Source organism: Giraffa tippelskirchi, chromosome 5 (genome assembly GCF_054371585.1).
Source record: "Giraffa tippelskirchi isolate mGirTip1 chromosome 5, T2T-mGirTip1v1.2.pri, whole genome shotgun sequence".
Taxonomy (NCBI): Eukaryota; Metazoa; Chordata; class Mammalia; order Artiodactyla; family Giraffidae; genus Giraffa; species Giraffa tippelskirchi.
The window spans coordinates 513,142-528,640 of record NC_137279.1 but is presented as its reverse complement, the minus strand read 5'-3'; the positions used below and the strand labels follow the sequence as shown (position 1 = coordinate 528,640).

The following is a 15,499-nucleotide window of genomic DNA, read 5'->3' as shown; positions in this document are numbered from 1 at the left end:
CGGAGGCCCCGCCAGGGCCCCGGCGGGCCGCCGCGCCCGGGAGCGCGCCCCCACACCCCAGCCCCCAGCTCCAGGCCCCCGGCTGCCCGGAGCCCTCCGCGTCGCCGCCCAGTCCGGCCCTTCTGGCCAGGCCTCCCCTGGCCCAGTCTCCGGCCGGGGCCCGGGCAGCGGCCAGCGCGGCCCAGACCCGCCGCCCTCGCGGCGGCCCGCCTCACTCACCCTCCGTCACCTCCAGCACCTTAATCTGCTCCTCCGCGGCCGCGCGCACCTCCTGCACCGGGGACAGAATCCCGGTGAGCGTGTCCACCAGCGCCTCCTTCAGCCCCTGGGCCACCGGCCCCGGCAGTCCCGAGGCCGCGCCAGCCGCCGCCGCCGCCGCCATCTTGCTCCGCGCCGCGCGCCCGCCCCGCGGCCCGACCCGCCGCCGCCGCCGGACGGCTCCCGCGCGCGGCCAATCCGCAAAGCCGCGCCTGCGCACTGGCCGGCGGGCGCGCGGGGGCGGGGCCGCGGCCCGAGCCTCCGGAGACAGCGCCGCCTGCCGCGGGGACGAGAACTGCACCGTCTCCACAGGAACCCGACCCGGGTGACGAAGAGCGGCGGCCAACGGCCAGTGCGCAGCGCCCGCTGGAGCGCAGCCCCGACTTCCACAGGCACGGATTCCTCAGGTGCAAGACACCACGCCAGAATCGGGCAGGATGAGGATCTGTGGACAAGGCTTTAGGGAGAGGATCTGGATTAGCGCTTACTTCAAACCAACCTCTCTTGCCCCCAGACAAGCGAAGTCTTCCTCTCTCAGCCCCAGGAATCCAAAGGTCAGGGAAGGAATCTGAAGCGACTGGCAGTGGGGAGTCCATTGGTTCTTCAGGTGGGTGAGTCCAGCCTCGAGGACTGGCCAGGAGACGCTGCCGTGGGAAAGGGCATTCCTTCCAAAGTAAGCGCTTATATGACTATTTGGGAGTAAGCCCTATTAGTTGAGAAACTATAACTTTTTCCAAGGAAATTATGGCTGGACCTTAAAGAGGTGGAGGGATGAGTAGTTAATATGGCCATCCTGGGCCGACCGGGGGCAAGTCTCGAGGTGCAGACACTCCTGAAGCCTGGAGGACTGCTGAGAGCCGTTAGCAGTACAGGGCAGGGGGCTGGGTCCCTTGTTGGACCGGGAGGGTCAGAGCAAATGGGAACAGGCATTCCTTAGTAAGCGGTTCAGGCTAAGCCCCTTAAAAATGTTTCTGGGAACCATGACTCATTCCCAAGCAGCAAAGGAAACCAGCCATCAGTTCCTAGCCCAGTTCTAAGACTGCAGAGGCTACGCTGGCCGCGGGGAGAAGCCTGAGTATTCTTCCGAAAGAATGATTTCTTGATTACTTACATTGAGAAGAGCTCTAAACCCATTTGCCACCTCCTATTAGAGGGCAGAACCCACCCCATCTTGCTTGGAGAATCCCATGGACAGAGGAGCCTGGTGGGCTACAGTCCATGGGGTCACAAAGAGGCAGACCCGACTTAGCGACTAAACCACCACCATTAGAGGGCAGAGGTGGCTTGTGTCACCAGCACAATTTTGTAGAGGAAAGATGTCCATTTGGAGGCTGCAATTCCCCAGTAAGAAAGAGGCTGTTCTTTCAGTGGCCAGGAAAAGCAGAATTCCATTAGAACAGCCTCTTTTCTCAGACGTCATGTCACTTTTACCCCAAGAAGAAAACTTAGGCAAGTCCAGAGGGTGGTATGTTTTCAAACATCATGGCAGTGGATGGAGAATTCCAGAGCCTCAACGTCTACACTGGACGTTTCAGGTTCTGGTGAAGGACGCTGGTCCAGTATGCATCAGGACCCCGTGCCACTCCCAGCCAAGGGGGCTGAGAGACTCTTGCTTAAGGACTGAGGAGCAGATATCTGGGCAGGTGGGTCTTAACTTTGGGTTTGGCAAATGACCTTCCCCATCAATGCGTGGACCAGGAGATAGATGAGACAAAAACCAGACAGAGGGAGCTCGAGAGCCAGCGGATAACACAGGAGGTAACTTTATTGAAACGCAGATGGCATCGAACAGGTGACTTGCTGGGAGGAGACATGCCTGATGGACAGAGGACCCAGGTGAGGGGGCTTCTGGCAGTGAGGGAAGAAGGCCTCATCCGCTGGCCCTGGGATGGATTTAACTGTCAACCGACTTATTATTTAAGACAAATCACCCAGCTCTCTCATGATTGTTACCGCAATTAATGTATCAATACAACGGCTCCCTTTCTCTACATCACATATGAAAGGGGGTAGGTTGAAAGAGGGGAAGACCAATGGTAGAAACCAAAATACGAAGACACACACATGTCCTGGTTTGGGGATTTGTGCCCAATAAATTAAAATAAAAAGTGTTGTCAAGATTCCTGCCCACCTTCCACCCGAGGGTCACCATGCATTTGAGAAACAAAGACTCCATCACACACACAGTGCTGCCTAAAACAGGACAGGTGAGAAGGACAAGGAAAGGAACCCAGCAAGGGCTGGAATTCGTTTGAGAAAAAGATTGTTCTGTTAAAGAAACAAAAAACAAGAACACTTAGGAAGTGGGAGGCTCCTGCACAGCAGTGGCCCGGAGACCGGCTGGGATGGGGAGCCCTTGCCTTCTCTGCGTCTTCAGTCTGGAGACATGGCAGGGGTGCGGGGAGATCCGCAGGAGATGAAGAACCCGGCGAGCCCCGGGGTGACTTCAGTGCAGGCTTCACACCTTCCTCAGGCTCTCATCCTCCTCCAGGCACTTGGTCCCTGACCCCAGGAGGCCCAGTGCCAGATGGGTCTTCATCCCCCACCCACAAGCGCTCTCACGGGGGAAATGGACAAACTCTAAACAAGGCCAGTTGTACACACCTCATCTCCCCCACAGCCCCATCTGTGAGTTTGGGAAAATATGAAGCTCTTTTCAGTTAAAATTTTTTTTTTTTTATCCGAGAGAAGGATGGACGCTCCAACAGCCCTCTGCTCCACCTCTGAGAAGGTTCTCCTGCGGCCAGGCAGGGCCTGGGGCAGGGCGGGCGGAAGGTTCTGGTAGGTGCCTTTTAGAACGAGGACAAGGGTGAGGGGTGCTGCCTGGACAAGTTTCGTGGAAACACAGATCAGACTTTCAAACTGCTCTCATCCCATCAGCAGAAACAGGCGGCGTTGAGAAGCATCACCCAGCAGAAGAGACACCTGAGGAGCCCTTCCTCCAAGTCCCCCCGGGAAGCCCCCTGGGAAGCCCCCTGGGAATCTCAGGGCTGCGATGTTTTTCCCTGGAAGTTGTGTTCTTCAAGGAGATGCAAGCATTCCCCTAACTTCTTCCCAAAAGCACACATACTCTTTCTTTTTGTTAAATAAAAGGAAAGACAGAATCATGAGGACACATGAGAAGACCCTGAAACTAATGTTAAAGTCTGAATTTTAACCCAGAACCTTATTCGTGGTCCTAAAGCCTCAGTGTGGGGACTCTGGTCCTTGGCTTTCCCTGACACCGTGAATGGAAACTGTAGTGCGCAGCGCAGTTACCCAGGGGGCTCATTGAAGCACAATTCCGAAGGCCCTCTCCTGTCTGACTCAGCAGGTCTGGGATGCGGTCTGAGAACCTCACCGCCACAAGTCCCCGGTTGCTGCTGACACTGCTGGTCTGTAAACCACTGCTTTAAGAAATGAAAGACCTGAATCAGAGGACCGATGTTCACTTCCTTCTACGACCACGCCCGTCACAGAAAGCTCTCCAGACACAGCCATTAAGAGAGCCAAAGGCCAAACTGGGAGGATCCAGGAGCACAGGCTTGACACCCCGCTGGACTGGCAATCCTGCGGCTGGCAGGCTTCTCTTGGTGTGTGTGCTCACTTGCAGACGACGCCAGCTCCCACAGGGTCTGTGACTGGAGTATGTGCTCCAGGCTGGGCTGAGAAGCACACGTGGTCTGTGGGCAGTGGGTGAGCCAAAGCGGTGGCCCCTATAGCCCTGACAAGGTTGACTGAGGGCTCATGAATATATAAAGCGATTTCCGTTATAAAGGGCATTATTCTCAGGCTTTGGTCTTCTGGGAACAGTGTCCCTAAAACCATTTTCTTACTGTGGCCTCTCTGGCGGGGCCATGGACCAGAACTCAGTAGTATAATAGTTATCCAGTCATCCTAGGACGGTTCTGGTGTTCCAGCAGTGAATCCTCTGGAAAAGTACATTTCATCCCATCAGTGCACAGGCGGCGGGGTGGGGGTGGGGGTGTTTATAGAGTCTACTTACTAGCTTCTGCTTAGCAAGGCCCAGGAGCAGGGAAGGAAAAAGCATGATGAGAACGGGATCAGCCCTAGAAAGAGGCCTGTGTGAAATGTGGGATGAGGCCAAGACCAACTTCCTCTCCCAGACACCCTGCAATAGAGGGTCCCTCAAGTCTCGCTCTCATAGGCAGCCTTCGCCTCTGTGCAGGGCTGCTGTGTGAGGTGTTGCTGGGAGGCGGCTCTCTCCTCCCCCTGGAAATAAAGTGAACTCTGAGACTGACAGGGTGCCCCTCTGAATACCTGGGGTCTTGTTGCAAGGAGCTCGAAGTGAAAAAGATGAGATTAGGCCCAAACCAGGAAGAAAGAAAAAAAAATTAAAAATGCCTATGTTGTCTTAGGTCCTCAAGGAGGATAGGCAGACTAGTTGGTCATTCAAAACCAAAGCTTAGCCTGCGGACGGCTAGGGACTCCGCGAGGGGACCTCCAAGACCTCAGCCAGCCTCCCGCTTCCCGACACGCAGACCACGCAACAGACGCCAAGACGAGATGCGCACACAGAGATAAGCACCGCGGAGCTGCCTCAGGAGATGCGACGGCAGCGCCAGCTGCTCCCGGAGACACACACACAGACAGCCCGTCCCCTGCTGGCCTCGACTCCTAGCACTTTATTTCTGGTGCCTAGGCAGGAGCTGAGGACAAACACACTGGACAAAATGCGGTGGTCTCCTTCATCCAGAATGGGGGCCGCGGTTGCACCTCTGCCCGGAAGTGGGGCTGGGCACTGAAGCACGTGGTCTGCTCGCCAGATGCGGTGAGGAGAGGAGCTGGGGGCGGGAGGGGGCGGCACCCAGTCCAGTCCTGGAGGGGCTGGGTTTTCTCAAGGTGCTGGGGTGCGAGTTTAGCCCTGGGACCTGGCCGTCCTTTTCTGAGGGGTCCCAGTGTCTCAACCAAGAAGCAGGGGGACAGGTGGGAGAGGATGCTGTGGATCTGCGCTGGCACTCACTCCAGGGCCGGGGCGGCGGGGGGGAGGGGAGTCAGCTTCAGAGGGGCCTGCGTGAGCGCCGAGGGGCCTAGCACCGTCAGGAGGCTCGGCCAGCCACAGTTGCCATGTCGCCGCGATTCCTGGGGGATGACGGATGCCCACAGCCAGGGGCCCAGGTGGACAACTGGAAATGGGCTCCAGGCTCCAGAGGGACAGCGGTGGGTGGTGTCACCTCGCCGGGCAGGAGCCCCCTTTCTGGAGGAGAGCACCTGGAGAGCCGAGTGCAACGTGGCGGTTGGCTGAGAAGAGCAGCGGGCCAGGGGTCAGAGGTGAGGCGCCAGAACCCAAGGCCTCCAGAGCCAACCTGCTGAGATCCAGGCAGACTGCAGGTGGTCTCCACGGTGACCGGGGAGGCAGGCATCGCTGCGGGGGGTCTGAGGCAGTTGGAATGGAGGAAGGGGGTCACCCCTTTCCTTTTTCTCAAGTAGCCAGTAACACCCAGCACAGAAGGCACTGGCCGGGCAGCACCGAGAACAGAGATAGGGCTCAGCCCTGGGGGAGACGGCGCTGGGAGCCTGAGCCCAGCCACGGGGCTACAGCCAAGGAGGGGCGGAGAGGCCAGCGCCCAGGGAAAGCCCACCTGGCGGGGCGTCTTCTTGTCCTTCCAAGCTAGGACGCCCCGCTCCAGGGCCGCCTCCTTCTGCACGGCAGAGACCTTAAGGCAGTGATGTCAGCACCATCCTTGGACAGCCTCTTCCCATGGGAGAATTGCATATTTTCTGGCAGGGTTGGGGTCTTCACAGCTCTAGCAGCATCAACAGACATCCCCTCCAGCAGATAAGACCTGTCATCCCTGGGAGCCTCCAGGTGAATGCAGAAGCTTCTGGAAGGAGCAATCTGACCACCTTTTGGACCTAAGCGAACCTCTTCTGATAGAAAGATTCAGATGCAGCTGCTCCTTGGTTTGGTGGGACAGAGAGACTGGTTAGTAGTTACTGGGCCTGTAGGTTCTGATGAGTGTGTGCTACTTGGGGCTCCAAAGAACATCACAGATCCCTGGTCTGCAGAGCCTAAAACCACAGCCTCACCAGGCAACCCAGTGTACTGGGCAGTTAATCATGAGCTTCTTTATGGCTAGCTCCTGTGGTTTGCACGCCATTTCTCAGGTGATCCTGAGGACCCAGAAGATAAGGAGGTGTGCGTTTAGTAGAGATTAACGTTTCCTACTAGACTGTGAAGGCAAGGGCTCACGTCTTCCTTTTTATACTTAGTGACTGGTACACAGTAAGTGCCCAATAAATGCTTGTCCAATGAAGGAATTAGGACTGCCGAACCTTCAGGGCGACTTCTGCAAAAGGTGGATCCCTTGGGAAGGCAGATCTTTGCCACCAAATCAGACTCCTTATATTCTGATTGGGAGCGTCTCACGTGGGTGTCCACTCCTAAGTGAATCTTTGCTTGTTCAAAACCAACAGTAAAAGCCAGCCGGGGATTTTGGCTTCAGTCGGGCAAAGCAGTTGCCATCAGAACAGTGCAGTGAGGGGCTCCACAGGCCACAGACCGAGGGAGACTTCCAGTTTCCGGTTTGCCTCCAGTGCACGGGGAAGCTCAGCTGAGGTCTTCTGTCAGGCTGGGCCCACGTTCTCCTCCAGAGACTGGCTGCCATGCTCCAGGGAGGACGTGTGGGACTAGAGGGTCGAGGTCCCTCCTGTCCCACTGCTGAGCTGGCACTTCAGGTCCCATGAGAGCCCCAAGGGTGCCAGACACAGCTGCGTGGCAGGGGTCTTGCGGGTGCCAGTCGCCCGGCATTGGACTCCCCACAGGGTGACTTGAAAAACCCAGACCAGCCCCAGGAAGAGCAGCTTGAGCATTTCATGGACTTGTGAGAGTACGGGAAAATAAGCGGAGAAAGCAGAGGAGAATAAATGGGCAAATGGGAGGGAAGAATGGAAACAAAACAAATAAAGACAGTCGGGTTTGTTGACTCGTGTGTTAACTTAGACGCTGTGAGGCAGGGCCGGCGGCGTCTGACGGCTGCAGTGGCATCTTCCTGGTCTGGCCACGTCTTAGGTGGGCGGCCGTCTTGCTGGTATCCCCCGTGTGTCCAGAGGGGTGGCAGGCAGCACACCTCACAACTGGATTTCTTCCCTCCAGCTTCATTTTTTCCTTTTTTTTTTTTTAAACCTTTTACAGATTGATTTAAACTTTGTAAACCACATGCTTTTTTTTTTTTTTTTTCTGGGCTGCAGCCCGATCTTGGGGGCAGGGAGAGCTGTTGGCAGTGGATAAAACTGGGCAGGGTCCAAGAGCCACCTCCTCCCAGAAGACTTCCCTCGGCGAGGCTGTGTCTCTGAGCTGTTTGTGAGAATCAGTTAGGAACTTCTGCAGGCTTGTTTGATGTCTTCTGAACCCCTCCCCAAAAAGCCCAGGAGTTTGTAATTGAGACAAGAAATCAAGAAAAGAGCCAGGATCATCTTCTCCTCAAAGTCACCGAAGGAGACTAGGAGATGGATCTGGGGACGCGAGTCCACCCGCCAGTCCCACAGGGAGTTCTCCAAGGTGCAGCACCAGGAGCCTGCCCCTTCCTCCACGGCCCCTCCTGTCCTCGGGGCTGGAGAGCCCGCGCGGGGAGGAAGCAGGGAAGAGGGGCCGGCGCGGCACTGTCCCCGCCCCGCTGTCCCGTGACTGGCTGCTGGGCCCTCAGAGCGTGGCCTGGAGGCTGGGGTCCAGGATGCTCTCTCTGTCTGGAGACTCGATGTAATTGGCAGCTTCCTGCAGTTTCAGCAGCATGGCCATCTAAAGGGGGCAGAGAGACAGTTAAGGAGAGTGGGGACTTGGCACAGAGAAGATCGGGATTGCAAGTGGTTGAGAGCCCAGGGAGTGCGGGGCTGGGTCGGGAACAGGTTGCGATGGCTGCTTGCACCCTGTGTGAACCTGGGCTGGTCCTGGGGAGTGCGGGGCAGGCAGCGGGCAGAGCACGCTGTGACCTGCGGGGGCAGGGCAGAGAGCAAACCGGAGCTCTGGCCACTCCCTGGAGGGTGTGGGGGCCCCAAGGCCGCCTAACAGCTCTTCTCCAAGAGGCTGCGGCCCAGGGGCTAAGGGCTGAACTCAGTGCCATTAGGACCTGCTTCTCCCCCGCCCCGCCCATCGCCCCGCCCCACCCCACCCCATCCAGCCCCCGCCCATCGCCCCGCCCCACCCCATCCAGCCCTCGCCCATCGCCCCGCCCCACCCCATCCCATCCAGCCCCCCCATCGCCCCGCCCCGCCCCATCGACCGCGCCAGGCCTGGCCTGGATGCCAGTGTCTTCACCTCTTGCCCTGGTCCCATCGGCTTCCTCAACAGGTCACAACTCTGACCCCCTCATTCAGCTAAGGAAGCATCGTTGTTCCAGCCTTCGGTTTACATGATTAACACTGTCCTGACTTAAAAGCCTTTTTATACAGAGAACACTTGTTTTCTACAAGGTCCACATTTAAGTAGAAGATCTCCCTACCGGCAGTGTAAAAGTGTAAGATCTTGGGTTTGTGCATGTGCCCATACCATCTGCTAAACCGTCCTGCAAGACGGCTTGATGACCAACACCCCCTCCAGCAGAAAGAAGGGCCAAGCCTCCCACATGTGTGACTCTGCCAACGTGAACAGGTTACCTCCTTGTCATAGGCATCCCCTCCGTGATTAGAGAGGGGAAGGGTCTTCTTTTTATCCTCTAGTCAAAGTCTGCTCATATCCTTGGTCCATGTTCTGTGTGGAAGTTTCAGGGTTTGGGTCGTATGTTTTGGGTGTCAATTCTCTTCGTTACAAGCACTGTAGATATTTTTGTAGTTTGTCACTTGTCTCAGCCCGTTTTCTTTCTTTCTTTTAAAATATTTATTTATTTGGCTGCACTGAGTCTTAGTGGCAGCACGCAAACTTTTAGCTTCAGCATGTGGGATCTCGTTCCCTGACCAGGGACTGAACCCGGCCCCTGCCTTGGGAAGGTGGAAGGGAAGCCCCTCAGCCCACTTTCTAAGAGCTCCTGGAGTCACCGCACATGGCTGTCCCCAGGATGACCCCAGGGAGCAAGGACACGAGCAGGACCAACGCCTGTGGGTCCCCGGCTCCCCCGCTCTGCACACTGTTCCCACCCAGCCTCTGCCGGACACACAGCTTGTGGGTGGGCAACACTGTCTAGCTCAGGCCGGGGTTCCAACGGTCGGAGCTGCCACCACTGGCCTCACGCTCACCCCGGCCTCTGGGCCCAGCAGGGTGTGGACAAGGCTTCAGTTCTGTGACACCCTGACTTCGCTTTACAGTGGCCTCTACTCACCAGTGGGTCTGAGTCCAGGGAGCTGGGGGTGCTGTCCTTGACTGTCCTGTCCTCAGGGGGCGAGGCAATGCTGTGAGGGCCCACGGTGGGGGGTGGCAGGTGGTACAGCTTGGACTGGTCTTGTTGGGCTGAGGGCCAGGGAAGAGTGTCCCGGACCCACTCCACAGGGTCCTCCCAAGCAGCTTTCTGCCCGTGAACCTGGAGAGAAGGAGCGGTGTGATCACTGGGTGAAGAGCGCACAGACGAGAAGCTCCTGACGCGTGTGTGCACGCGAGCTCCGTCGTGTCCAACTCTTGCAGCCCACATGGACTACAGCCTGCCAGCTCCTCTCCATGGGACTCTCCAGCAAGAACACTGGAGCGGGTTGCCATGCCCTCCTCCAGGGGATCTTCCCGACCCAGGGATCGAACCTTCGTCTCTTGCACCTCCTGCACTGGCAGGCGGGCTCTTTACCACCAGCCCCACCTGGGAAGCCCCCTGACGTGTATGTACTTCCTCAAACGTGAAGCCATGAGGTTGGATTCCTGTGGGATTTTGAGTTTCCCAAAATGGGAAACAAAGTAAGTTGGCGTAAATTGGTAGAAGCCATCTTGTTTGTTTTTAAGTTTTGGCCACACGACATGGCATGTGGGGCCTTAGCGCCCCAACCGGAGACTGAACAAGTGTTCCCGGCACTGAAAGGCGAGATCTTAGCCAGGGACTGACGGGGACGCCCGACACCATTTTGGAGACTAATTTGGCAAACTGTATGAAAGCTTGACATGGACCCCACAAATCATATGACCCTGCAATTTTACTTTCCAAGTAAGAAATTTCAGTTCGGTAATAATACCCTTTGAAAGAAATTTGGGCTTTGCTGAAAGGAGATATCATCTGTGTAAAAATGGTTTAAATTAGAAAACTATTAATAATAATGCAAAATTAAATGAAAATAGTGACACACTGCATCTCTGGAAATCTCCCACGTCATCAGATGGTGTCTCACACTGACACATGGCTCTCATGGGTAAAACATGACCACTGGGTCCAGTCACCACATCACCGGTCAGCGGACCAGTGATGAGTATGCCCTAATTTATGGCTGAGAAAACTGAGGAAGTTTTTAAAAGTGATAGCTGCCTTTTGCACAAAGTTCTTATTCTCACTTTTACAAATGTTTTCACACATTTCATTTGCCTTCAAAACAGAGCAAATTTATACTATCTCTTTTTTTACATATGAGTAGTTTAAAAAGGTTAAGTAACTTGATCAGAGTAACACTTCTATTAATAATTAATAATGAGCTAAAGCTATAATAGGATTTTACTTAATTATTAACTCAGTTGTTTCTCTAGCTGCCCAAATCCCTAGGGAGTGGTCTGAGTTTGGAGGAGAGTCAGAGGCCTGAGACTGGACACACAGCCCCAGGTCAGTGGTCGTTTAGCCGTTCGCTGGACGCTGGCCATAGGCAGGAAAGCAGCATGGTCTGTGCAGTGCCTCGCCCGGCCTGTCAGGAGGAGATCCCAAAAATCTCAGTGGCAGCATGTGTGACTCTGTCTCCACTCTGTGAGGTGGGCTGGCCTGGCCTCAGGTTGAGCAGAGTCCAGGGCGGGCTCACCTTGATGCCGTCCTTGGCCCCTTCCTGTAGGTAGGGGATGATGGAATTGTTCCACAGGTCGATGAACCAGGTCCGGAAATCCTCGATGCCGATGGGGCAGGACAGAAAGAAGCAGGGGCCTGGCAGGAGAAGAGAGCCATGAAGACAGCCGAGAACTTCACTCTCCTTGGTCGTCTGCCCCACTGACTCCCTAATACCAGGCAGAGGGCCTTCGAGCCAGAGGGTGAGAGAAGCACAGGGCTGGGCTAAACTGAGATCATGGTCAAGACAGTGGGAGCTGACAGCCTGCTGCAGCCTCAGAAATGATGCTTCTCCAGGTGGACAGGAGGTGGGGGAGCCAGAGGCAGCTTTAAGCTCCCCTAACACCTCCCCTGCGCCTTCTCGGTGATTCTGGGGAGTGCGGACGAGGTCAGTGCGCTGACAGCTGGCACAGGCAGGGGGCCAGTGAGTCCTCCACACGCTGAAGACACGGACCCACCCCAATCCCGCCCAGGTGACGCGCAGGCCATACCGATGAGGAAGTCGGAGGTGCTGTGCTTCTCCAGGAAGGTGTGCAGATGGTACCACAGCTTGGGCACCCAGTCCAGCACCCGCAGCAGCTCCTCCCTGTTGGCATTGATGTCGCTGTCCGACTCCACCAGCTTCCTCCTCAGGTAGCGAACCAGGAAGCCGTTGGCGGGCTCCACATTGTTGGAGAAGGTTAGCATCCTGTGGCCAGGGATGCAGAGGGTTGGGGGGGCTGCACAAGGGCGTGTCAACTTCGCTCCCACCCCACCCAAGCCGCCTGCCTCCCACTGATGCCTACGGGTCTGCTGAGCTCAGGGCCGAGGCAGAGCTGGCGCTCAGATCAGTGACCCCCTCAGGTAACCACTGGACCTCACTGGCCTGGAGGAGGGGTGTGTGGGCAGAGGCTGCACCTCTTCCTGTCTCAAGGGCCCTTTCCCCCTGCGCTGACAAGGCACACACCTCCTCTTCCAGCCCACAGGGCACCCCCACTTCTCTTTCCTTCCACTGTCCCTCTGGCCAGATCCTGGACTGAACTGGGGGCATCTGGAAGCCCATCCGGGGCCACAGATCTTACCTGAAGCTCAGGTGCAAGCCGTGATTGGGTGTCATTTTTACCGGTTGATTAGTGGTACCAATAATATAGGGACTGCGGGAAGACAGAGGAAAAAGACTAGCTTAGACCTGTCTGAACATTCGATTTCTGCCGTGTGCCACCCCCCCCCAACCCCGTGGAAAGCTCACAGCTTGGGGTGAACTGGGCTCCCCTCTGCCTGCTGTGGTGAGTCTGGTCCTGACTCCAGCTCACCATTTGTGATACTTGCAGGTCAGGGCCCCATTGACCAGCTCGCTGATGGAGCCTGCCTCACTGAGGTCGTCCAATAGGATCACCAGGGGGATGTCCCCAATTCCTGTTTCCCGGTCTATCTGGTTGGCCAGATTGGAGAGATACAGCTGCAGGTCCTGAAATGAAAGAAAGGGGCGGTCAGCACTCAGGAGCAGCGAGACCCTGGACCGGCCTCGCAGAGGAGCGTTTCGGAGGAGCTGGGCTGGTTCTGGATCCCCTGGAAGGGGCCTTGATTCCTGTGTGATGCGCTTGGACCCATGACTACAGAAGCCCACCACCTCAGCCCGATCAGCAGTGGCCCCTAAACCCCTCAAGGTTGGGGAACACACTTGTCTTAAATCAACGTGCACAGGATTTGCACTGGGAACCACCTGCGATGGACACGCCTCCCCGTGGGGCACAGCATGCAGGGACCTCAGAGAGGGACCTGGCAGGGGACAGCACAGCGTGTGACAGTTCCGAGGGCTCCCCTAAAGGAAGCCAGCCCACGGTCAGAGAGACGTCCTAGAAAGAGAGGCTGAGGGGAGGCAGCGAAGGAGAAGGAGAGACTGACACGGTGGGCAGAGGGCCGGTGGGACTTCAGAGGGACAGAGTGTGGCCCACAGTTACTGCGGGGCGGAAGCTCCTGGGCGAGGGACGAGCCTGGAGTAGGACTGCCCCGGGGGGAGGGGAGCACCATGGAGCGGGGAGGGCGGAGGGAGCACGGCCACCTTGCAGGACTGCTGGTGCATGTTGAAGGTGCTGACGATGCCCTCGGTGACCTCGCGGCCGGAGCGCTCCACCAGGTACTCGGCCAGGCGGTTGGTCAGGTAGGTCTTGCCGGTGCCACTGGGGCCCGAGAGGACAAGGCGCCGGTGCTTGAGCAGCAGGCCAATGTAGTGCTGCATCATGGGCTTGGGGATGAGTGTCTCGAACACCAGGCTGTCCACACACTTCTCCCTGAGACCTGCAGCGCACCCCCCTGCGTGAGCCGGTGCTGCCGGGCCCCACAGGACCCCCTGGGCTGGCTCTGGACACGCGGGGCAGGCCGTGTGCTATGGGGCAGTGGAGGGGAAGCCCAGGAGGGGCAGAAACATCCTGTGAACAGCATGTTTCCTGGGACAAGTCCGGACCAGGTGAGCCTGTCTTGTGTCTCATGGTGACCTCCACCCCGCAGCCCCTCAGCCAGTTCCTGCTCCAGGAATTCACGATGGACCGCCTGATGGTTCCCTCATCGCACAGCCCTGCACCCAGTGTCCGGGACTGACCTTTGAGGGAGACTGCTATGTTGTTGACCCCTCGGCGGCAGGGGGGCAACTCTGGGGGTTCCGCGTCCAGGAGCCGTTTCACGTGGCTGATACTGTAGCCGTGGATGGACTCAGTGCTCAGGCCCAGCGTGGAGGCCGGGTCCATCTTAGAGATGTAGTCCTGATGGGATGGGAGAGGGAGAAAGGAAGTGCTGGAGAGGAATGCAGAGGAGATCAGGACCACAAGAAGAGCAGACTACAGTGCACAGCGATCCACGAGGAAGGGGAGGAGCCATCTGTCTTCCTGGGGGCTTCCGCACAGAGCCTCCAAGGCCCGGGTCCCCGTGTTCTCAGAGGACCAGCAGTCCCTGAGCTCCTGCACCTCTTACCTTGAACACCTGGAAAACAGCGTCGTCCAGCAGCTTCCAGTCAAGCTTCCCACTGACCTTGCTGCACCCCAGGAAGAACTCTTGCTGCTTCAAGTCCTGTGAGGCCAAGGTGGACAGCTCAGGAGCCGAGTACGCTGGGCTCAGGGGTCCTCAGAGCCAAGACTTCTTGGGTGGAAACGACAGTGTCACACCCCCCAAGTTCCTTACCCCTTTGATGATGTGCTGGGGGGGCATCCTCACCACCACCCGGAGAGTCACCTCCTCCTTTGGACCACAGGTGCTGATGCCATCCATGGGGGACAGGTCTGGAGGTAGGGAACAGGAATGTTGGTTTGGGAGGGCACCCCAGACTATCCTACACCTTCCTGCCACTCTCCTTTCCACAAAGTCTTTATCTACCCCAAAGAAGTACCAGGACCCCAAGCCCAAACAGTGATTAGGGTTTTAGGACCACAGCGATCCTCGTTGTCTCAAGACTCTGGCGTCGGCTTGCAGCAGCACTGGTACCTCTCTGACCCCTGGAAGCCACACCAGAGTGAGTGAGGGGTGAACCCTTTCCTTCTTTTCACTCGCCCAGGGCCTTCGCCCCAACAGGTACCTGTGTCTGCGAGGCTTGGGCTGAAGGGATGGGTGAGCGCCAGGCCCAAGGAGCGACGAGGGGAGGGTAGAGCAGACGATCCCGGGATCTGCCCAGGAGCAGAGCCAGCCGATGGGCCCGGGGCCACCTTCAGCCGGTCGTTCTCTGCTTTCAGCAGGTCCACCTCCAACTGTGGCAAGAACAGGCGGGTCTGGAGCCGCTGCCGGGTCCTGCAGACCCGCCCCGCGCCGCATCCCTCTTGGGCAGCCAAGACCCGCGACCCGCCCCATCCTGTAGCCCCGCCCCATCCTGCAACCAATCCCCACGTTCCGTCCAGCCCCGCCCCTTCTTGTAGCTCCGCCCCACCCGCAGCCAATCCCTGCGTCCCGTTCAGTCCTGCAGCACCCCCCCCCTCCTCCCCCGCCCTTCATAGCCCCGCCCCATCCCGCAGCCAATCCCCGCGACCCGCCCAGTCCCGCAGCCCCGCCTGGTCCTGCGGCCCCCCTCCTTCGTAGTTCCGCGCCATCCCGCACCAATGCCCGCGTCCTGTCCCCTCCCGCAGCCCCGCCCCGCCCAGGACTGACCTGCATGTTGTGCATGGTCTCCCGCAGCTGGTCCAGCTGATGGGCCGAGTTGAGGGCTTCCAGGCGGATGTCTGTGAGCTTCATCTCCTTCTCCCACAGCTCTGAGCGCAGCTCGGACACCTCCTTCTTCTCCGGCTCCTCCTCCTCGCCGCCATGGAACAGCCGGGGGTGGGGGGCCGGGGGAGCGGGGCCCCTGGAAGGAGCCGGGGAGCACCCCGGGTTAGACCCTGAGCCCGCGGGCGGCCATCACTGGTCCCACGGCCTGG

General features: G+C 57.8%; 2 protein-coding genes and 1 long non-coding RNA gene across 38 annotated transcripts in view; 1 reads left to right on the top strand and 2 right to left on the bottom strand.

Annotated features, from left to right (window-relative positions):
- IPO9 (importin 9) overlaps positions 1-390 on the bottom strand; it is a 37,943-nt gene extending 37,553 nt beyond the window's left edge. For 12 of the 18 annotated variants that reach the window (XM_081487288.1, XM_081487291.1, XM_081487289.1 and 9 more), the window contains exon 1: positions 220-390. Coding sequence is in view for 12 of the 18 variants with exons in the window: in XM_081487279.1 (XP_081343405.1) it covers positions 220-382 (163 nt within the window). In the remaining 6 variants the exon portion in view is untranslated. The remainder of the gene's footprint in view (positions 1-219) is intronic. The other 6 variants (XM_081487275.1, XM_081487277.1, XM_081487276.1 and 3 more) reach the window with 1 other exon arrangement.
- Positions 391-521: 131 nt separating this feature from the next.
- On the top strand, positions 522-2,376 carry LOC145505400 (uncharacterized). The gene is made up of 3 exons (XR_014052984.1): positions 522-665; positions 773-931; positions 1,794-2,376. It is a non-coding gene; the product is annotated as an uncharacterized LOC145505400 (long non-coding RNA).
- A 2,481-nt stretch (positions 2,377-4,857) lies between these two features.
- NAV1 (neuron navigator 1) overlaps positions 4,858-15,499 on the bottom strand; it is a 188,637-nt gene continuing 177,995 nt past the window's right edge. For 18 of the 19 annotated variants that reach the window (XM_081487256.1, XM_081487254.1, XM_081487255.1 and 15 more), the window contains 12 exons: positions 15,234-15,426; positions 14,671-14,839; positions 14,280-14,377; positions 14,073-14,168; positions 13,705-13,864; positions 13,168-13,403; positions 12,419-12,573; positions 12,188-12,259; positions 11,618-11,814; positions 11,107-11,225; positions 9,510-9,707; positions 4,858-7,996 (listed from right to left, as the gene is read on the bottom strand). In XM_081487256.1, coding sequence (XP_081343382.1) covers positions 7,901-7,996; positions 9,510-9,707; positions 11,107-11,225; positions 11,618-11,814; positions 12,188-12,259; positions 12,419-12,573; positions 13,168-13,403; positions 13,705-13,864; positions 14,073-14,168; positions 14,280-14,377; positions 14,671-14,839; positions 15,234-15,426 — 1,789 coding nt within the window. In that variant the 3' untranslated portion in view covers positions 4,858-7,900. Of the gene's footprint in view, positions 7,997-9,509; positions 9,708-11,106; positions 11,226-11,617; positions 11,815-12,187; positions 12,260-12,418; positions 12,574-13,167; positions 13,404-13,700; positions 13,865-14,072; positions 14,169-14,279; positions 14,378-14,670; positions 14,840-15,233; positions 15,427-15,499 lie in introns of all 19 variants that reach the window. The other variant, XM_081487262.1, reaches the window with a different exon arrangement.